General features: G+C 39.3%; 2 protein-coding genes across 3 annotated transcripts in view; one reads left to right on the forward strand and one right to left on the reverse strand.

The window, feature by feature from the left end:
• Window positions 1-22,860, forward strand: part of LOC129739663 (40S ribosomal protein SA) — a 243,595-nt gene that overhangs the window by 102,452 nt on the left and 118,283 nt on the right. The gene's annotated exons all lie outside the window — the stretch shown is intronic.
• Window positions 16,892-18,523, reverse strand: LOC129757820 (uncharacterized protein DDB_G0280205-like). Its single transcript, XM_055755145.1, has one exon. It carries the CDS (start codon window positions 18,521-18,523, stop codon window positions 16,892-16,894), a length of 1,632 nt encoding a protein of 543 aa, XP_055611120.1.

Genomic DNA, 22,860 nt, shown 5'->3' on the forward strand with positions numbered 1-22,860 from the left:
GGAATCCTGATTTCAAAGTTCGTCAAAGTCAAGAGTTCGAATTTCGAAGTTTTGAATTCCAGGAATCAGAATTAAGAATCCAGATTTGAGATTCAAAGTCCAAGTTCGCACTTTGATTTATGGACCACATATGCAGAGTTCTGAGTTCAGAGTTCAGCGTCCAAAATCCGGTGTCTAGAATTCTGAGGTTTTGAGTTTCAAAATCTAGTGTCCAAATTGTTAAGTTTAGGGTTCCTGTTTTCAGAGTTAAGTAAGAGTTAAAAATTCAAAGTCTAGAGTCCACAATCAAGTCGAAAAACGAGTTTCAAGATTCCTGTTTATAGAACGTAACTCTCCCAAGGATCGTTGCTGTGTCTGGATGATTCTCACAAAAAGGTTTCAACGATTCTTAAATTCTCAAAATATTGAGAACTACTGACCCGAGAACCCACAAACATCAGAGGACTCATCCGACCAACCGACCCCGCCGAGTCTTCGGTCAATAAACGGCAATTACAAACAATCGACGCGTCTGCGGCTGCGACTCCTCGTAATTGAGCGTAAATCGCACCAACAACATCAAGCGTCAACATAGGAAGAAAGAAAGAAACTCACAAGCAAACAAAAAATCTACCGTAAGACCTAAGCCATCTGCAGATCTGTGGAGTTCGTTCGGGACAACCTACACATCGTTCGTCAAATGTTTTGAGACCCCCTCGAGTCGAGACCGAATGGCGGCGGCGTTCGATGACCTGGTGGAGTTCATTGGCAAAAACGGAACACATTTGTCACGGTCGCCAAACTAACGGGTGTCAGTGCATCGTTTGTGTAATTTTCGAGTGTCATTTCAGGTGCGGGAAACAACGGGGTTCAAGGTTGTTTGCGATTTTTTAGGGTGATGGAACCGAATGGATGTGCTTTTGGTGATGGTACGTGGGAAGGTGTGATTGATGGACTTTCGCTTTCAACGAAGAAGTTCGGAAAAAACTTCCGAATTGAGTCACTGGATGAAAGAGATGATCAATGGAAGATTGAACCTTAAAGCGTCATAAAAATGGCCAAAGCTGATTTTTAACGAAGCAATTGTAGGAATTACCATCACTTCTATTCCTTCGATTTTGATATTTTTTCCAAGAAGTTCTTAAAAGTATTTGATAGACAGCTCCCGGATTTCTGATCTAATTTTAGGGATCTAACAAAATTTTAAGCTCCCGCACCAAATAAGGATAGGTTCGCGTTCTAGGTATTGTCCAGTCCATTGAATGTCAATCAGTCGTTCCAAAACCGAGCTCAATCACACCCCCGCAGGCTTTCACCTGATCCTAATGTCACTCATTACAAGTTTCTAAAAATCCACTCCAACTTTGTTACTAAACTCCCAAGCTTACGTCACTCTAAGTAGAACACTTGTTATTTGTTCTGAAACAATCTTTGTATAATCCACCGACTGGGTTAGGGACGTCCAGTTTAGTCCAGTCCAGCTCTCTAATGAGCTGCTCGCTCTGATTGTGAAGGTGGATGCTTGCTTGCTGGTTCGTTTGGTCGAACAGACGGCGACGGCAGCTAACTCAGATTTTTATGACTAATTAAAACCGCTCCTCCCCTTCTTTGAGCCTCTAGTCCCAAACGAGGGTCAGTTCTAATGCGACGCTTTACGAGTTCTTGTGTTTTACACCGTTAGATACAATTAAAAGAAAAATCCAAGTTCAGAAAACTAAATTTTAAAAAAAGTTTAATTCATGCTAGAAATCAGAATCTGAATTTTCTATTTTAAATCCAAATGAAAAGTTGAATTATAAATCAGAGAAAAATTTTCAATAGGGATTCCAATCATCGAGGTTATTTTTTGAAGCTGAAATCACACCGCACAGTGTGCTCCCAATAGAACAAACATTGATTGAGTCACCGCGCGCCGTCTCCCAACTTTTGTACGGGGGTGATCCCATTAAGGTGATGGGCAACATTTTTTACAGTATTCCTCCCCATATTCTACTGTTGCTGCTGCTCCTCATTATTAATGTTCACAGATTGGTCGCCGGCTGGCGGCTTTTTACTAATATCGTCTTGGGTTCTTGGCCCATTCGTAAAAAAGATTTCGTTTCAATTTTTATGGCTTTCTCTAGCACGAGCGCGCTCCCACCGGCCGTCGCCTGTCTCCAGTGGTTTTAAATCTAGACATTTCGTTTGGGCCAATCAGCCGGATCGATCAATCAATTTCGATTCTACCTGTCGATTTGTGGCTTCTTACAGTTTTGATTCGATTGGGTTGGGGGTGTTTAAATGTGATTAGTTTTACTAGCTGTCTGGCTGCCGCTGGATGATTTGATTAACATCGGCGCGACCTGGACCCGGACCGGGGATCTTAAATATGGGGACCCGCGTGTGTTTCGCAATCGTAGGTGTGTCCCGGAGATATTCTTAACTTAACAACTTCGGGGTTGCGGGTGGGCACAAACTTTTCTCGATTTGCTCGGATTGTGTCTTTAGTTTTTATTGCCCGGCACATGACAGTTTCCATTTTCTCCTACATAACATTCGACGACGTCCAACCGGCAGGGATTGTGTCATTATTTCGTCCGTTTGTGCAATGCTGGCAGTGAACAGACCCCGGATTATGTGGGAGTCAACAGACCACGTGTAGATTTTAACTGGACTGGTCCAGACAAGTTGCCAGAAGTTATGGAACTTTCATTAGCATTCGTTGGACAAATTTGCATTGGCGATTCAATTTCTCGCTCTTAGCATTAGTTACATTTGTTGTCGGGAACCTGTTAATTTACCGTTTTTGGTGGACCAGTTGAACGGATTTATGTGACAGTCGTGTCGTCAGTGACAGTTTGCTGTCAATACAGAATGCTGCCGGTGTTACCCTCGATCGGTGGAATTCCTTGGACTAGTGGACTACATTCTATTCTTGACGATAACTATCAGGTTGACGAGAGTTTGACGATGACAAAAACTTTGCTCCTTCGACTTGACTCATCTCGCTTACGACCTACGACCTACGACCTATAATTTCAAGTTCTTCGGAGCGCCACAAGAACGTATAGTAACAGCAACGTCAACATGTAAGTAGACGAAGTTGCTACCGTGTTGCTGTTGTCGTTGATCATGGTAAGATCAAAGGGTGTACTAGTTTGAAGTTGTTAACATTATTGTTGATGAATGTCTTGCAATTATGTCAGAAAAGTCCCCTGTCCGATCGATAGGCTACCATGCAAGGATTGATCTGAGGACACATGCCAGTTGAAACTTTGAAATAGATCAATACGTTTGACTGACAGTCTGGCAGCTTGACTGTCTGAAAATTGACACACTGTGTATTTGAGATTAATTTGATTATCACACTGACTGATCATTTTACTGACAGATTGATCTTTTTACTGACTATCTGTTTGACTGACTGTCTGACCGACTGTCTGACTGACTGTCTGTCTCACTGTCTGTCTGACTGACTGTCTGTATGACTGTCTGACTGTCCGGCTGACTGTCTGACTGACTGTCTGACTGACTGTCTGACTGACTGTCCGGCTGACTGTCTGACTGACTGTCTGACTGACTGTCTGACTGACTGTCTGACTGACTGTCTGACTGACTGTCTGACTGACTGTCTGACTGACTGTCTGATTGACTGTCTGACTGACTGTCTGACTGACTGTCTGACTGACTGTCTGACTGACTGTCTGACTGACTGTCTGACTAACTGTCTGACTGACTGTCTGACTGACTGTCTGACTGACTGTCTGACTGACTGTCTGACTGACTGTCTGACTGACTGTCTGACTGACTGTCTGACTGACTGTCTGACTGACTGTCTGACTGACTATCTGACTGACTGTCTGACTGACTGTCTGACTGACTGTCTGACTGACTGTCTGACTGACTGTCTGACTGACTGTCTGACTGACTGTCTGACTGACTGACTGTCTGACTGACTGTCTGACTGACTGTCTGACTGAATGTCTGTCTGACTGACTGTCTGTCTGAATGACTAACTGTCTAAATATCTGACTGTCTGCCTGACTGCCTGTTTGACTGACTGTCTGACTGACTGCCTGACTGACTGTCTGAATGACTGTCTGACTAACTGCCTGAATGACTGCCTGTATGACTGCCTGAATGACTGTCTGAATGACTGTCTTACTGACTGTCTGACTGACTGTCTGACTGACTGTCTGACTGCCTGTCTGAATGACTGTCTGAATGACTGTCTGACTGTATATCTGCCTGTCTGTCTGACTGTCTGTCTGACTGTCTGTCTGACTGTCTGTCTGACTGTCTGTCTGACTGTCTGTCTGACTGTCTGTCTGACTGTCTGTCTGACTGAATGTCTGTCTGACTGACTGTCTGACTGACTGACTATCTGTCTGACTGACCGTCTGAATGACTGTCTTACTAACTGTCTGAATATCTGATTGTCTGACTGGCTGTCTGACTGACTGTCTGACTAAATGTCTGTCTGACTAACTGTCTGATTGACTGTCTGACTAACTGACTGTCTGCCTGACTGTCTGACCAATTGTCTGACTGACTGTCTGACTAACTGTCTGACTGACTGTCTGTCTAAATGACTGTCTGACTGACTGTCTGAATATCTGATTGTCTGACTGGCAGTCTGACTGACTGACTGACTGTCTGTCTGTCTGTCTGACTGTCTGACTGACTGTCTGTCTGACTGACTGTCTGTCTGACTGACTGTCTGTCTGACTGATTGTCTGTCCGACTGACTGTTTGTATGACTGTCTGACTGACTGTCTGAATGATTGTCTGACTGTCTGTCTGACTGACTGTCTGATTGACTGTCTGAATGACTATCTGACTAACTGCCTGAATGACTACCTATATGACTGCTTGAATGACTGTCTGACTGACTGTCTGTCTGACTGACTGTCTGACTGACTGTCTGATTGACTGTCTGACTGACTGTCTGACTGACTGTCTGATTGTCTGACTGGCTGTTTGACTGACTATCCTGACTGACTGTCTGTCTGTCTGTCTGTCTGACTGACTGTCTGACTAACTGACTGTCTGACTGTCTGTCTGACTGGCTGTCTGATTGACTGCCTGACTGTCTGACTGACTGTCTGACTGACTGTCTGACTGACTGTCTGACTGACTGTCTGACTGACTAGCTGTCTGTCTGTCTAACTAACGGAATGTCCGATTGACTGACTGACTGTCTGACTGACTGTCTGACTGACTGCCCGACTGACTGTCTGACTGTCTGTCTGACTGTCTGTCTGACTGTCTGTATGTCTGACTGTCTGTCTGACTGTCTGTCCGACTGTCTGTCTGACTGTCTGTCTGAATGTCTGTCTGACTGTCTGTTTGACTGTCTGTCTGACTGTCTATCTGACTGTCTGTCTGACTGACTAACTGTCTGTCTGACTGACTGTCTGAATTACTGTCTTACTGCCTGTCTGACTGACTAACTGTTTGTCTGTCTGTCTGACTGTCTGTCTGACTGTCTGTCTGACTGACTATCTGGCTGACTGTCTGACTGACTGTCTGACTGACTAGTTGTCTGTTTGTCTGACTGATGGAGTGTCTGATTGACTGTTTGACTGACTAACTGTCTGTCTGACTGACTGTCTGACTGTCTGTCTGACTAACTGTCTGACTAACTGTCTGACTGACTGTCTGACTGACTGTCTGACTAACTGTCTGACTGCCTGTCTGACTGACTGTCTGACTGACTGTCTGACTGACTGTCTGACTGACTGTCTGACTGACTGTCTGTCACCCTGTTTCAATGTCTCATTGAATTTCTTAACATGGTCTGACTGACTGTCTAACTGACTGATGGTATGACTGTTAGAATAACTATCTCAATGAATGTCCGACTGACAGTCTTACTGACAGCTTGTCTGACTATCTGACTGACAGCCTTTTACTCTCACTTGACGCCTTATGGTCTGTCTAACTTATTACTAATAGGTTGTCAGAATGCGGTCTAACTGATCGTTTTTATTCTTTCGAAATTTCGGGCGAATTGGAATGCTATTTTCCGTTTTAGAAAATGAGAAACTGTGTGCAGTTGGACCCATTTAATAAGGCGACCGTTTGTATTTTGATTCCTCTCGGTATTTTGTAAAAGTACCCAAGAATTCGTTTGATTTTTGTCTTCTTTCTCTGGCGACCGTGACAATTTTGGAATTGTTCGAAAACGAATTATTTATATTAAAGTAAATGAAATACAATACGAACTGAAAAATTATGCCCGTTTTCAATGGCGACCGTGGATATTTCGTATTTATCAGGGAAAGAATTGTTTTTTTTTTGTTATTTGATCGGCCAAGAATGGTTCCCCACATGCGCTACTCCACCTTAATCAAATCTTATCCGTCGAAATGCTACTTCTCGAATGTGCAAAGAACATGGGGCGACCTGCATTGCAACCTGCCAAGCAGCAGCTGCAGCTGAGACGGAGACTTTATTCAAATGATTTCGTTCGTTCATTTGTTGGTGGTTTTTAGATCTAACCAAATCCGTAATCGATGATCCCAAACAAACCATGCAATTTGTCTTCTAGAATGTTAACAGCTACAGAAACAAGCAGTTACTAGCAGCAGCTGCAGAAATTTGTTAGCGGTTCCAGCATCATATGTGGTGTTTTTGAGTGGTTGTTTTTTTTTCTTTGATTTACGACCTGCAGAACCTTGCCAATGCAAAAATGTTGCAATTAAACTGGCTCTTGTTTGTTGCTTGTTTGCTTACTCGCTTGAGCAAAGTGGGTTCGATAAAGTTTTTTTTTTCGAGAAGGCTACGTGTGTGCCCACATTGTTCACTGGGATGGTTACGGTAGAACGATGAATTCAACTCATGATTTAATTTGCATTCTGTTTCTAGTGAGGAAACCTTAAAAATCTTCGGTGGGTAACCTGTCACCAAATTTAAAACGGGGGGCTGTACACGAGTCAACCTCTTTTTCGCTAATTAAGCGCTTAACCTGCTTATTCTGGTCCACTTGAACAAAACTCACGCAGCTTCCGAACCTTGAGATTGATCTTCCGAGAAGTTCAAGCTCACCACCAAGAGAGGAGGAGGTTCCTCGCGACCTACGTAAAAACGAGTTCCAAAACTAAAGAAAAAAAATACCAAAAACCGAATATAAAGAGCAAAAACGTGCCGTTCGCGTATTTAATCGCGGGGACATGCTCTACAGGCCTCATTGATTGTGGTGGCTGCTGCTGGTCGTTCGAAATTTCTTCCTCCTCCACAAGTTCCATGTTTTTTGAGAGGTGCGCTGCTCTGCTCTTTTTCAAGCTAGATTGATTCCGCCGGTTCGTTCGCTGATGATGGTTTATGATATCCATCGCCATGTAACGACGACGTGCCCCTTCAATTTTCAGTATCAGTATCAGCGGAAAGAAAGGAAAATGAGAAGGGAGAACGGGGGCGACTGAGAGATGAATAACCTCCACGATAGCCATTTTGCAAAATTCGAACAAGATAAAGTAACAAAACAGAGAGAAAAAACATTCGATCGAGCCAAGATCAGTTTTAAACAGACCAGGCGCGCGCGCGTCTTTCGTTGAAGAAAAAAAAACGGAACAAAAAAAGTGGTGTAATGGCAAAACAAGATCACGTCTTGGTCGTCGTCGAAGAGCTGCCGGTTTCAAGATGGTAGGATCTTGTCGTTCAGGCCTTGATTTTTCTTGGTTGACTGCCTGAGCCTGGTTGCATTTTGGACGCACAGCACACGTGAATAAATCAGCTCGATTCGCAGAGCCAAGAGAGAAAAACGAAAAATTAAATCATAAGCCGCGCGGCGCAACCGTAAATGGCGTTTTCACATCGTGTCGTCTTGCGTGATTTTTTTCTGTGTTCCAAAGTTGATTCACCGACTGTAGGTTGTCCAGTTCGCGGAAAGCGTACTTTCTCGGGGGGCCAAAAAAAATCGTTTGAGGTTCAAACCTAAAGGATCATTGCTGAACCTTGTCTGCTGCTAGCCATCATGGTCGGCCGAGATCCATTAGGTAATCCACGTTCGTCCACGACAATAATCAGCAATGGTTGCCGCTTATGCGCGACGCGTATTTACTGTTGGCGATTGAACCTCAATCCCAACGAGGAAAACCGGTCTTACCGGGTCCAGCTCCAGCCAGCAACCAAGCGAAATGGAAAGCCGCCATGGGCTTCCAGAATCTGCATGGGCGGACGACTACCTCGTCCCGGTTGTGTGTCTGACAACTGACCACGGTCGCCAGTAGTTCCTTCCTACTCCAATTTGAAGATTACGCGATCCCTTGAGAAGGTTTACCCCATAAAGTAGTTCACTAAGTTTGGCTCGTTGTTTAAACTCTTGAAGATTGACTTACAAAATCAAAATATGAAATGGTAAAACAGTTCTTTCCAAGTAACAGTAACAATACTGGGCTAGAAATGGTTGTTCATAGGGGAATATGTATGATTTATTTTGGTCAATTTCTCATGGCGACCGTGACACTTTTGGGTCAGTTCGAAAAAAAGTTGTTGATTTTTCAAAACTGATGTTAAACAAACATTCAAAAATATTGGTCCATTTTCCATGGCGATCGCGACAATTTTCGGTAGGCTTAACAAACTTAAAGAATGTGATCTAATTTGATAAGTTCCATAGGACAACCGTGGTAAATTTTGATTTTGTGTTCAAGTATGAAACTTAACATGACTCGAAGAATTTGATTTCTTTTGGTCAATTCGCTATGGCGACCGTGACAATTTTTTATCGTAAATGTAAAGTTTATTTTTCAAAATTTAACAAAAATTGAAGAAAATTTCTCATTTCGATCAGTTTTTTATGGCGACCGTGACAATGTTAGATCTGCTAGAAAACTATTTTTTTTATATGTAATTGAACAAGTTTCGAAAAAAAATTGATCAATCAATTAAGAATATGAAGAATATGTATATGCCCTAGAATAAGTATTCTAGGGCATTCGTGACATATTTTGGTAAATTTTGGTTGTTTTTTTGGTTTAACAATGAGAATTTACAAGCATTGAAGAATATGTTGATCATAAAAGTTTTTATAATTTTTCAAAATTAAAAAAAATAACAACCATCAGAAAAATTTCCCATTTTGGCTAAGTTTCATGGCGACCGTGGCAATTTTAGGTCTGCTAGAAAACCTACTGTCTTATTTTTAAAACTAAAATTCCATTGCGTCCCTGACAATTTCGATTGGCCTTAGAAATAGATTGATTACAAAAGGTAACAAAATTCAATTTTTCCGTTAATTTTGACTAATTTAGGGGCGCTGAACCCAAAAATCCTTTTTTGTTTTTTTTTTTCATCAGCTCTTGTGTTCAAGATGGCATTTTAAAATAGGTAAAAATTTACGTAAGAAGTTCGTGCACTTTTTTGACAAAAAAGGAGGACAAAACAAAGATTTCGAGAATAAAGATTGTTTCGAGATTTTAATCGCCGTTATAATTTATGATTATAATATTTTTTTGATATTTCAGCGAGATAATCTCTAAGTAGAAATTGAATGAGAGTATTGAAGTGAAAAGTTGTATAGATAAAGCAAGTTTGCTTTTGTAGAAGAAAAAAAATGTGTTGAAAATGTAAGTCATGAATAAGTTGCCTAATTTTTTAACACGTATCCGGGCCGGACAAATCCGGACAATTTTGTACAAAAATCTGGCAAAATCCGGGAATTTGATTTCAAAATTGACGAACAAAAATCCAGGCAATGTCCAGGAAAATTTTGTGAAAAACCCTGAAACTACTCAACCAAAAATCAATAATAAAAAAAAAAGAATAATTTTCATCAAAATTTATCGACCGATTTAGAATCGTATTTAAGGCTTCCAAAAAACTTTCATGATTATTTTTATAAAACTTGGTTTGAAAATTTTGTTTTGTAGGCATAAATAAAAAAAAATTACAACACAATTTGTAATATTTTTTTATGTGTCAAATAAAGTGAATAAATCCGGGCAAAATCCGGACATCTATCAATGAAGTCCAGGCAACCGGGCCGGGCCGGACGGTTCCTAAATTTTATATTAAATATCCGGGCAATCTGGCAACCTTAGTCATAGGCCATTGTTCTTGAGAAAGCGAAAAACTGGACGGCCATATTGAAAAGAGGCGAATCAAATACTCCAAGACATTGTCTAGAGATGTCAGAAAAACACACGATATCTACACAAATTGCTTAAAACTGTAGAACTATTTTTAAGTGTTGTATCCATGGTTGGTCGACTCCTCCTAAGCAACAAAGAGCCGGGAGAAAACAACACAGTTTTCAGATAGGCTTCCGAGTGTTATCCTCTTTCGCTGATCAATGATGTGGCCAGATCTACGCAGAAATCCGAATTTTGAGCACTCCTGCGGATCTACGGATCGATGATCGAAATCTAGAATCTCTAAAGAAAAGATCATCAAGTTTCGGTTTGCCAAAATCAGTACTTTTTTCGTTTTAAGTCAAACCTACGGATTTGAACGGTTTACAATCTGGCAACGCTGCTGATCATCCACTCCATCAAGGTTGCCAAAAATAAAATCTGGGTTTTTGTGAAAAAAAATCTGACTTTCTATGATTGTATCCAAAAGTTTTGTGATGGTTTTTTTGATGCTAGTTCTTTAAATTTCATTGAATTCATGATAAATTGGGTCTTTTTTACATTTTAGTAGGGAAAAATCAATCATTACCAATCTTATCTTACATTTCTAATTTAAAGTAAGAAATCTTAATTTTATATTGACCACCCATTCTAAGTTAAAAAATTCTGTGAAATCTTTGAATATTTAAAATTCTGTGTTCTGTGACATAGAATCTGTGATGAAAATTGGCTCAACATTCTGTGAAACTACAGATTTTTCTGTGACTTCGGCAGCCTTGCTTGTTAACCGATTTTACACGAGCTGTAAGCGGCAAGTGTGAGAGTCCTCGCATCTGGGTGGGAGAAAGAGAATTCAAGCCAAGAGCGCCCTAGTGTTTCAGTCATACACCCAGTGCAGCGTTGTCAGATCTACGGATTTTAGTAAATTCTACGGATATACGGATCGATGCTCGAAATCTACGGATTTTCTACGGATTTTCTAAAAATTCTGCGGATAATCGTAATTTTTACCTGACGACCAAAAAAAAAAAACAGGTCATGAAGTTTAATTTTTCTAAAATCAGTAATTTTTTTCGTTTTTAGTCAAACCTACGAATTTGCGCGGTTTGCAATCTGAATCTGTAAATGAAGAAAAAATTATTCCTACTCCCACCCAGTGATGTCAACCTTTCAGATTTTGTCTAAATGTTAGAGACTTTTTGACCTTCCGAAAGACAATTTTTTTAAGTTGCCAAACTTCCAGACTTTTGACTCAAAAGTTTTGAGTGTAGACCTAAATTGTTCAACAAAAGTATTCAAATTTATAATTCTCTGACTGGAAATTACTGAAATTAGTATAAAAAAACTGTTTGAAAGGTATTATAAACAAGAAATGCTGCGTAAATACATGTGAAACAGAGAAATAACCAAAGCATGTATGGCTCCAGGCATTGATAGTGATTGCAACCATACGATTTTTATACGTTTCGAGACTATCTCTATCGTTGAGATCTGACGACCAAAAAAATAGTGACCTTCAATGATAGCTATCTAGACTTTCCCACACAAAATCCTCTAGATTTTTTTTATAAACAGTTGCCAACTCTGTTCCCACCACAAAAAGTTCAAAAAATAACAACATTGCATAGCCAAATTCAAATCTATACGCGCTTATTAAAAAAAATTTCACCGACAAAAAATCTGCACCGAAATGTGCACCGACAACAAAACAGATCATCAGTGGAAAAAATAAAAAAAACCTGTAGTTTTTTTTCGATTTTCGTTTGACTGTTGATACCATTTCTGTTCTCTCAGCTTTTCAAAAATCAAAATGAATAAATAACCTGAAAGGTTCTTTGAATTCTGGTAGCTACTTTAAACTGTGTTATTATTTCTCATAATTTAGCCACCGACCGTGGCCTAGAGGATAGCGTTTAAGTTTTCTAAGCTAAAGGCCAAGAGATCGAGTCTCGGTCGCGGCATACATACCAATACCCTTGGAAGATGTACGTTTAGTCTTAAGTAGAATTTAGATCTCTTCAAAGAAATAGTTCCACGATCCTATATGTGTGTGCTCGTTAAAAAAAAAAATTACGACTTTAACATATGTAAATCTAAATTCTGTCTTTTTTTTTAATGAAATGTTTAATCGATATTTCCGTTTCTATTTCCTTTTTTCTTATCTAAGTTTATGGCATTCCGGCAAATTGAAAATCTAGTTTTTAGAGAGCAATTACGACAGAAATGAAAATTGATAGGTGGAAAGGTCAAAGCTAGAGCGCTTTGGGTAGAAGAAACGAATAGGTGGTTAAAATGTGAGCTAGGGCATTGTTTTATCGACAGCATGAAACTACTTGTGTGATTCTTTACCCCGCATCTGCTGGCTGTTTGTAGTAAGTGACGAAGAAGCCACATTGCTACCCACAACCAGCTCAGATGGGTCGAACACATGAGGTTGCGTTCGACCGGGCTTTTTTTTTAAATAAATCTGTATTTGTGGCAACCATGCCTACTGCTGTGTTGGACTTTTTCTTTTCTAAATTACTGTCAAAGGTGGTGTTCGGAGCAAGGTTGCCGAAATGACAGAATAATCTATAATTTCACAGAATTTTGAGCAAATTTTCATCACAGAATCTGTACACAGAATTTTGGAAATTTTTACAGATTTCACAGATTTTTTAAATTTAGTTCGTATTTCCAAAATTATAAATGATATGTCAACATAAATTTTGGATTTTTATCTTTGTTTTGGAAAAACAAGCTGATATTGGTAATGTCAATTGATTTTTCTTAAGTGAAATGTAAAAAATACTCATTTTTATCAAGACATTTCAAAGATACTTATGCTGTTACCATAACAGAACTTCTGGGTGAAATCACAGAAAGTCAGAATTTTTTATCGGAAAAACACAGAATTATTTTCGGCAACCTTGGTTCGGAGCAGAGGTGCCAAGTGATTTCGTCAATAAAATCAGGACACGGCGAAGAAAAGAAATCAGGATTTTTCAGAACACCACTAGATTGGTGGAAATAATATGCAACTTTTCTGAGATTGCGTAAATGAAGGCGAAATGACGTTGCTGCAGAAGCCTTAGTTTATGCAACAGAAGATATGAACTTCTTGGCTGGCTTGCAGGTTATATCGAAAAACACCGTTTAAATGTCATCTGAACCGAAGACTATCATCGGTTTAAGAGGTTAAACTGATTTATTACAGATTCGTTTGATGTTGTCATCACTTCAATAATAATTAAGATTTCTTTGGGAAATAGGGAGCAATCGAGATATTTTGAAGATCAATTTAAAAAAATCAGGACAATTTGAGTTATTGAAAAATCAGGACGGTCTCTCGAAAATCAGGACAAATCCTGAAAAATCAGGACACCTTTGGCACCTCTGGTTCGGAGAGCAGCGTCTTTTCTCGTGAACGTAAATACCAAGAAAAAACTGTGATAGCTCTCAAATTTCTTCTCAACACAATGCGCAATAGATTTTTCCGGAGAAGGGAATACTCTTCATCTGCGGATGTGAATGCTCTCGCGCACTCTTATGTGTTAACAATCTCACTCCTGATTGCAGTGCGATTTGTCTCTCGCTGTACAAATATTCAACGAATACTTTCATCTTCATCACGTGCATATCACAGCAGTCGAAGGTATAAGTTTTCTAGTTTGAAACGAATCCTGAGTGCTTTTCTTGAGTGATTTTAAAAACTATGCGGAAAAGTACGGTTTATTTTTTAAAATGAAATAAAACAAACATGTATCGAAGAAGTCCATTTTTTTGTTATTTTCGATGAGGTCCATGACAACTTTGGTTCGACTCGGAAATAAATTGATTAATTTGAATACGATCTATGTTGGTCCATTTTTTATGGCGACCGTGAAAATTTTAGTTGTTCTAAAATTAATTATTAAAAAAATGAGATTCAAAGGATATTGATCCATTATGGCGACCGTGAAAATTTTGATAATTTTCGGAAATAAATTAATTTTTGTTCAAACGTGCGATTCAATATATCCCTTTGTATGGAAATTTCAAATTTATAATTTTTTACACCTCCCATATCATTTTTTGGTTGTTTTTACTACCGGGAAAGCAATAAAAATTAAGGAAGCGATTACTCCAGTCCTGAATTAATAAAAAATCACAGAGAGCTGCTTTGCATAGTAAATAGGATTGTTTATTCAGAGAACCTTGACAAAAACATTTCATGTAATTATTGACAATGCTAGCGAGCTAAACTTACCATTTTCAATATTTTTGTTGAAATCAGAATTTTTATTTTGAAATTGCTGTAATTTTTTTCTATAAAATGTTCAGCTTTTTCTCATGTTAGCTAAAAAATGAAGCTCAATAATAGACAAAAACGATAATTAAAGAGAATCTTTATTTAGAGCTTGTTTGAATTTTTTGGATGAATTAATATGCAAAATGTCTTCTTCCAAACAAATTTCCATGCTAATTTGAAACTAATTCAGGAATCATCCAAATCATCTCATATTTTACACAGATGCTTGGAGACCCAAAAGGTATCGAAATAACATATGGGAGCCAAAAGTTAATGTTTGCAACTCTATGTATTGATAAATTTCATATGGCGACCGTAACAATTTTCGATCACCGAAAAATAATGGTACATTTTTTAATGACAATTTTGGGTAGGCTTGGAAAACAATGGTTTGTTTTAAAAAAGATACTGAATTCCCTAAGGCGTCTGTGAACAATTTTCTATGGCGACCGTGATATTTTTTTATTCTCAAAGAAAATAATGCCTATTTTTTATAGGCTGTGTTGCAACATTGTATCAAAATATTACCGTTCCGCGAAATTGCTGCCCATCAATTAGGAAAACAAATCACCGCTAGGTAGTATATTACACCTAGAAAGGCGGATTATTCCAAAAACAAAACGCCGAAAAGCAGGAGAGCAAAAAAATTAAAATTAAAACACTAAGCACGGAGCAACAATTCCGAACTTGGCTTGGAGTCGAACCGAGCAGATGCAGAACTTCCTCAATCGCCAAATTGAGATGCTTGATTTACCTCTTCCCCTGCAAGAGGGTTGGTACGCGCGTTTTTTTTTTTTGTTTTTTGGCTAATGTGTTCCTCGGCAACATTAAACCAGTTAGTACACAGGATCGACCGACCCCCGCGGGGGTAATTGAACGGATTAACCATTTGGAAGCTAGAGCGTTCGCAGATGTGTTTGGGGATTTGCCGAAATTCAAATGTGCTTCTAGCTGGGCGAAACCAATTTGTTTATGACGTAGGGAGCTGGAACCAAAAACCGAGAAAAAAACACAAACACAAATCAATTGCGCATTCAACGTCTTACGGATTTTGTGTGTTTCGTTTTTTTTCGTTCGGTTTTATTTGCGTGGGTCGCTGAGGACCGTTACATAAACCGAAATAGCACCCTGAAGGTCATCTGGGCCGTGATCTTGGTAGAGAAGTAGCGGCCAAATCTTATTGATGGTTAAACTATCGGACCTAGTAGGTATGATCTTAAAGACCGCAAGCGAACAAGCGATGTGGGTTCCTTGAACTTTTCTTGCTGACTAGTGGGTTCCAGAGCACTTGAGAAATCTCATTTCAAAATGTGTAGTTAAACTGCGTTTGATCTTGTTTTTTTTTGCGTCTCTGGATAAGATTCACACGAGCGATTTAGATCATAATTCAAGAAAGAACAAATTACACCCCAAATGTTGGGTGTTGTTGTTGGTGCATAAAACTGCTTATGGAAAGTTCAGTGGGATAATAAACTGGAGCAGCTGGTCGTCGTTAAGCAAATGTTAAAATGGTTATAAACTGCGGGAGATAATGATTTCACAGATTGAAAAAAAAAAACGAAAAGTCAATCGAGAACATTTGAAGTATGAATTTGTCGAACATTTCCACAAGAATCCTCTCAACAGAGGCAGAAATAAAAATAACGACGTCGGATAATACATTTTTTTTTCAAAATTTTCAAATAAAATGTTTGAGAATAGAGTTCCATCAAAATCTGAAATCAAATTTGAATTATTTTTTAACAAACATTGCCATAAAATGCGCGCATATTTTTCTAGGAATTTATAACGTTTATATCGGAAATTGAACCACGCACGAGTCTAACTCGTGTTGAAGAACACCAGGCCAAAAACAAAAACCAAAAGCCAAACTGGTTTGAAAAGGAATTTGAGCAATTTCCAAAAAAAAAAAAAACACGAGATTGACTTATGATTTGTTCTGCTATCAAAAATTATACAACAAACAAGAGTCACGAGTCTGACTCGTGACAAAGGATTCCTGTTTTTTAAAAGTCTTGAGTCATAAAAAAAGTAACGAGTCAGACTCGTGGTGTAAATTTAAAAAATAAAATAAGGCTGCGAGTGTGACTTGTGTTGAGGAAATTGTATTAAAAAGCAAACACCACGAGTCAGACTCGTGGTGTCCGTATTCGAAAGGGCGATAATCATGAACTTAATAACAAAAGCGACTTGACTTGTTGAATTCCTGAGAAAAAAGGCTTGTGTTGTGTTCAGCTATGAAAAAATAAAATAAAACAAACAAGAGTCACGAGTCTGACTCGTGATAAAGGATTCATGTTTTTGAAAAGGTCTCGAGTCGTAAACAAAGTAACGAGTCTGACTCGTGGTGTAGATTTATATGATAAAATAAGGCTGCGAGTGTCACTTGCGTTGAAGAGATTTGTAATAGAAACAGACACCACGAGTCAGACTCGTGGTGTCCGTATCCGAGGTCGATAATCTAAACAATTATCGGTATTCATAAATAATTTCATCCCGCAACCAGAATTATGGGAATTTGTTTTTTTATCTTCAAATTTCAAGAGTACAATTTGAATATAGAAAAATTATAATCAAAAAGCAATACTCACTCTGAGCAATCAGCCGTGGGTTCCAGAACGCCATTCTTACCGGTACCGCCAGCACCACCACTAGTTGCTTCGGCTTTAGACGACGGCTCGTTCACTTTGGACGCCTGCGCCGTCGCCGTTTGCTGCTGATGATTGTGATGATGGTGGTACGGCAACCTGTTGCATTTTGGAACCCACGTGGCCACGGCGACGTACACGGTTGACTTTTCGCCTTCCGCCTCCTCGCCCCGTTCATCCTCGTCGTCGTCGTTAGCACCACCGCCATTGTTGTTACGGGCGTCTGCGGCGTCCCCTCGGAAGTTTGGCGGAGGACTGGGACGCCGCTGGCGCCGCAGATGATGATGCCGGCTGACGCTTTCAAACTTGTAAAAATAATTCGCATGGTTAATATTTTTATACTCAACTATCGATGTCGTCGTTTGGGGGTGGCCGTTTCTGGTCGAATTGTGATTGTTGCCGTTGCCGTTTGTAAGATGTGGAAGACGAAGTGGTGAGTTGGCCGATTTGGGCGTTTCCGGTAGGCTTTTGGTGAAATCTACGAAAAGGTCTTCGTTGGATGGTTTCCGGGAAAATTCGTCCCCGTAGGCCGAGAGGCTGACTGTGTCCGAGGAGTTGCTCCGACGCTGGGACTGGCCAAGGCCGAGGAGATGCCGGGGGCCTGAGGCGTCCGTGGGTCGGACCTCGGAAAGGGAACGGCGGGGCCTTCGGTAGAACTCGTTCTCGAAGGGCAACCCGTTGGGGAATTTGCTGGAGTAGGAACTGTTGCTGCTACTGGTGCTGCTCGTTGAGGTTTGCTTCGTTGTTCCGTTCTGGGTTGGCATCATCGTTCCGTTGCTGAGGGCTGTGGCCATCTGGGCCACGTAACCCTTGGGGGCATTGGCCTCCCGGTACAGTTTCTTGGTGACAATCTTGTGGGATACACAGCCATTGTTGCTACGACTACTGCCAGTGCTACTGGTACTACTACTGCTAATATTGCCATTGTTGCTGCTAGCGATGTACTTGCTGGCACCACCTTTAGCTATTGGTTTGTGCACGTTGTAGGCACGTTTCTGAGATCCGTTCGAGGAGTTGAGGCCTTCCCCGGGCCGAGAGGTCGAGAAGGTCGAAAAGGACGCTTTCAAGGCACCGCCGTTACTGTTGCTGCTACTATTGGTATATTTTGGCACAATGGACTCGACCGAAGTTCCGGAACTGCCCGGAGACTTCGAGTGTAGAGAGCAAAAGTTTGAGGTCAGCTTTTTGTTCCAATTGTTTTGCTCGATCCGGGTCGACCGGATGATCTGAGGTGATTGGAGGGGTGAGTTCAGCCCTATCTTCTTGGTTGATTCCAAAGAACTGGCCGCCGTCCCGTTTGAGGTGAGCGCCTTTCGGCAACTTCTCGGAGTGACCGCTATCACTTTGCTGGACACCGCAGCCGGTAGATTCTCCTGATTCTTGACTGGTGTAGGAACAGCCCTTCCGGATGCCCTTCCTGGCGTCTGAAAGCTTGATGTTCCGGTCCCGCCAATCGTCGCTATCAACCCTCGATTGAGTCCGCCTATCATCGGACTCTTTGGTATTCCGGCATTCGAGGTACGAAATGATCCGTACTGCCGGTTAAAAGGGACCGCATGAACGCTGGACATTTTCCCTTAAAAAAATATCACTTCCTTCACCCAAAACCGAATCAAATCAACTCTTGATTATACCAAAAAAAAAAAAACCAAACAAAATGCGCTCCCTTTCAAAAATTGCACACACACACTTCTAGCGCCAATCGCGCTTTTTGTCACATGCTTCCCGCGGTTGCGATAAGACTTGCTTGCCACTCCGGGTTATCTATGATGCAACAACATTCACCATTGCCGAGCGAGAAATCACATTTGCTCCACTTTTTTTTTAAATAATTTTTCTTCAGCTTCACTTCACTTTCTCGAAAGCAGCTGCTAAGAGTAGAAAAACAACACACATTAACGTTTGAACACAATCGATCCTTTACAGTTGTAACAAAGTCCGCATCAACTCAGGGTACGATGTCCAGCAGGTAAGTAGTGATGCACAGGGACACTATCTAAACAGGCCAGTCATTCATGTCCAACGTTCTCGTTGTGAATCGAAACACGCGAAAGAGAGACACACACTCGCAGCAGGAAGAGAGAGCTTTACCAAGTTCCTAAGAACTTGGATTACTTTTCCTGGTACCAGCTAAGACGACGACTTCTGTTTATTTTATTACTCGGTGTACCCAATCGTTTGAAAAATAAAATAACAAACATCTGCAGGAAATTTCACACTTCATTGATCATTTCGCCTTCGCGCAACCAGCCCGCCCGCTCGCGTTCCGAAGTTAGTGGCTGCCCGAATGCTACTGGTGTTGCTGTTGCTGCTGTAACTGATTTGAATCACTTCTGCACTAGAATTAGAAGATGGTCCCCTAGTTGGGCCAATTCGTTTTCCTTCCTCTTTAGGTTTGTTTGTTCGTAAATTGCATGACATAGATAGTATAATCTAGAGAGCACATTTCTCAAAACTATGATGACGACACTCAAGAAATATTTCGTGTCTGTATGATTTCCGTCTATGATTGGGAACTATTTTTAACTTTTTTTTACTACTTATTTGGTTTACAACTACGAGTCTGGCTCGTGGTAGAGATTTTGAGCAATATGCAAACACATACCTAACGAATCTGACTCGTGATAAAAAATTATCTTCAATAAATGAAAACCACTGGACAAAATTATGCAAACTACTTATTTGGTTTATAACCACGAGTCTGGCTCGTGGTAGAGAATTTGTGCAAAATGCAAATACCTACCTTACGAATCTGACTCGTGATAAAAAATTATTGTCAATAAATCGAAACCACTAGACAAAATTATGCTTGGAAAGATAAAAAAGAATCTGCTTGGTGATGGACTAATTGATCCAAAAAACGAAAATTTCTCACAAAAAAACTTTAGTTTCCCATTAAGGGGTGAGTAAATTTTTTTTCATTTCATCCCAGAAACACTTTGACGCTTACAGTCGAACACAAATGTGTTCCATAATTGATTTATGTCATATTCGCTACCGGAAAAAAACCATAACTAAGACTGGTAGACTAGTGATTTAAAATTTCTCAACAAGGGAACTCGTGGCAAATGAATTGTTTCAATAATTCTTGGTTTTAAATTAAGCGACACCACGAGCCTGACTCGTTGTTAAGAATTTGTGCCACAAGCGAAAGTCACGAGTCTGTTTCGTGGTTAAAAATATAACACTAGGCACACTATTTTTAGATTTTGTTATCTTATTAGTATTAGCTATGTATATCATTGACCGAGAGAAGACTTTTCAAAAAGGGAATACTTTTCAATGGTTGTGTTACCTTGCATGCTTTTTTGAAAGAAAATATTTTTCAAATAGAGTGATGTCCATTTTCAGAAGTGGGAGCTTTCTGAATTTTAATACGCTTTTCATTTCTACGAATTAACAGGAAAATAGTTACTAGATCGAGCGTTTTTTTAGTGCAAAAGTTCAAAAAATCAAAACAAAAAATTGTAAGAAAATGAGGACATCAATCGAGGATTGCCAATTTGAACTTTGAAAGCCAGAGATTCATTTCATTTCCCTGAACAACCATTTTATTATGCACAAGTATTTTCACATTTAAAGACGACCAGAGCCTTAAAATGTGTTTTTAAACTGATATCTTCATTTTAATTTTTCAGATTTTGTTTTTTTTTCACTTTTGTTTTTTTAAATTTTGGTCCTCTTTTTAATTTTTTTAAATTCATTATTATTTAATTTTTTGAATGCATTTGGAAAAAGATCAGTTGAAACAAATTTCTAAGTAAATTTCTCCAAGGTTTCAATTCGTAGTAAACTCGCACAAATTTAGAAAATGATGGCAGAATGTTAATAAAATATTGATTGGTAAGAGTCGCTTTAAACTAAGAAAAAAGAAACTGTCGAGGAGACAACTTAGAATATGATGAAACTTTCACAAATGATCTAAGAAGTTGGTGAAAATTCAAATTTTAAACAAAAATTTATTAAATCTTCCACTATTTTCATTCTTTCGATGAAATAATCATAAATTTAGGTTTGAGTTTTTAAGATTGCTAAATTCCAATAATTTGAATAACTTAGTTTTTTTCTTTCGAGAAAATGCGATTGATAAGGAAACATTTCAAAAATCTTATTCTTAAAACAAGGTTTCGAAAATCACTGAAAAAGACGGTGATTGGTCTGCTAAAAATGGCAGAGAATGTCTAAACTTCAACTTTTTTCTCGTTTTTTGCTCAAGAGATAACCATACAGATGATTCCAAATTAGCGAAGCACCAACGAAAATTTTGAAAATGTCTTATAGAGTTCAAATTTGAAGCAAAATGTATCGAATTATTCGAAGAAACACTATCAATGGGAACCGCGGTAATTTCAAGTACGGATTTCAAAATTTTTACTTTTAATAGTTACATAATCTCTGAAGGCAATAAGAAGAAAAAAGTCATAGAAAACATAAGAAAGCTAATGATTTTTAGTACAAGAATGTTAAACACTAGAAGTGTGATATTTTTGCCATAATTTCAGTAGTTAGTGCTTAATTAAAAATTCACATTAATCGCTTTGAAAAAGGGTTATTTAATTAAAACAGGGTTATGATCTAAAGATTATACTTTAAACTGATGTTCAGTAGTGAATTCCCGAGTTCATAAATCAGAATCAGTTTACATAACGTTTGAAATCAGTAAAAGTAAAAAATGAAGATGCGCAAAAAAGCGATGAATCCGTGCACCCATGGTATAGCTTATTCCATTCAATTTGTTCCATGTAATCATTCCATATTTTGAATAGATAAGCACAAGGGAAGGAGAAAATTTGTAGAAAAATATTCAGGATTTTTTCATGAAAAGTTTTCATTCAACATCAACAAGAAATCCAATCCAATCCGATTTTTTTTAAAAAGGAAAAACTCTCTCCAAAATCTGTCAGTATCAGAGTAAAAAAACAATTTCAAAAACCCTTTCATCTAGAGCATCGTCTCCGGGGGAGAGCAAAAGGTTAGCTAACAGTACCCCAGTAGGATTGGATCGGATCGGATGTCACTACTAGCTTTTTAAATGGTTGTTTATTTATTTTTGTTTTTTTTTGCTAGCATCCGATGCTACTGCTGCTGCAAATGCAACAAGTCTAACGAGTGTTGACGGAAGGTGCTGCACTTTTAGCCCGGGCGATGCATTTCCAATGTTTGTTTCCGTTTGGAACGGTGCTTTGTTTTCATAAATATTGAGTTTGTTTTATACCCGGTTGAGGGAAGAAAAAAAAACTAGTACGATTCCTAGAAAGATTTCGAGCAACCGACTGTGAGAGGCTGTCAAGAATCGTTTTGGCATTGGAAAAGTTTGCATTAGCGGCACGTGGTCGGCTAATCTTTTCACTGAAAACTGGGTTAATCGAAGCTGAACCAAGAACACTCGATGATTTATTTCTCCCTTGGGTGAAAGCACGTTTTTCAGTGATAAATAATTCTAATTCAAGAGAATAGTAAAAAATGCTACTTTTTGGGTTTAGAATTGTCGATACGAAGATTGAGATAATTCTTCAAATTTATTCAGGACGCTAAATTTAGAGCTCTAGAACGAATTCCAAAAATCCTAAAATAAACTCCGTAGACAGCAAAGAATGTCGATTTAAACTGGATTGGAATTTCCGTTCCAAAAAAAAAAGAAACCAAACCAAACCATATCTGATAAGTATGCTTCATTCTTTCTCCGGGTTGTTTTCCCCGAAATTAACCACCCACCATTCCATCCGTTTTCTCTTTAATCAAATCGTGACGGTCTGGCAGTACACCCATTTTCTTCTCTAGCTCAAGGACATTGGAATATTTACTATCGGCATGTGCTAGTTTTTCCTCTGTGTTTCTTCTATTCTTCGAAGAAACTCCCTCCGGAACCATTCTAAGAATGGAACGGACCACTCAAAATGAGCTGGCT

Source organism: Uranotaenia lowii, chromosome 1 (genome assembly GCF_029784155.1).
Source record: "Uranotaenia lowii strain MFRU-FL chromosome 1, ASM2978415v1, whole genome shotgun sequence".
Classification (NCBI taxonomy): domain Eukaryota; kingdom Metazoa; phylum Arthropoda; class Insecta; order Diptera; family Culicidae; genus Uranotaenia; species Uranotaenia lowii.

What these genes read in the sequence shown, in the direction of transcription:
- LOC129757820 (XM_055755145.1), bottom strand. Translation starts at nt 18,523, where the DNA reads ATGTCCAGCGTTCATGCGGTCCCTTTTAACCGGCAGTACGGATCATTT.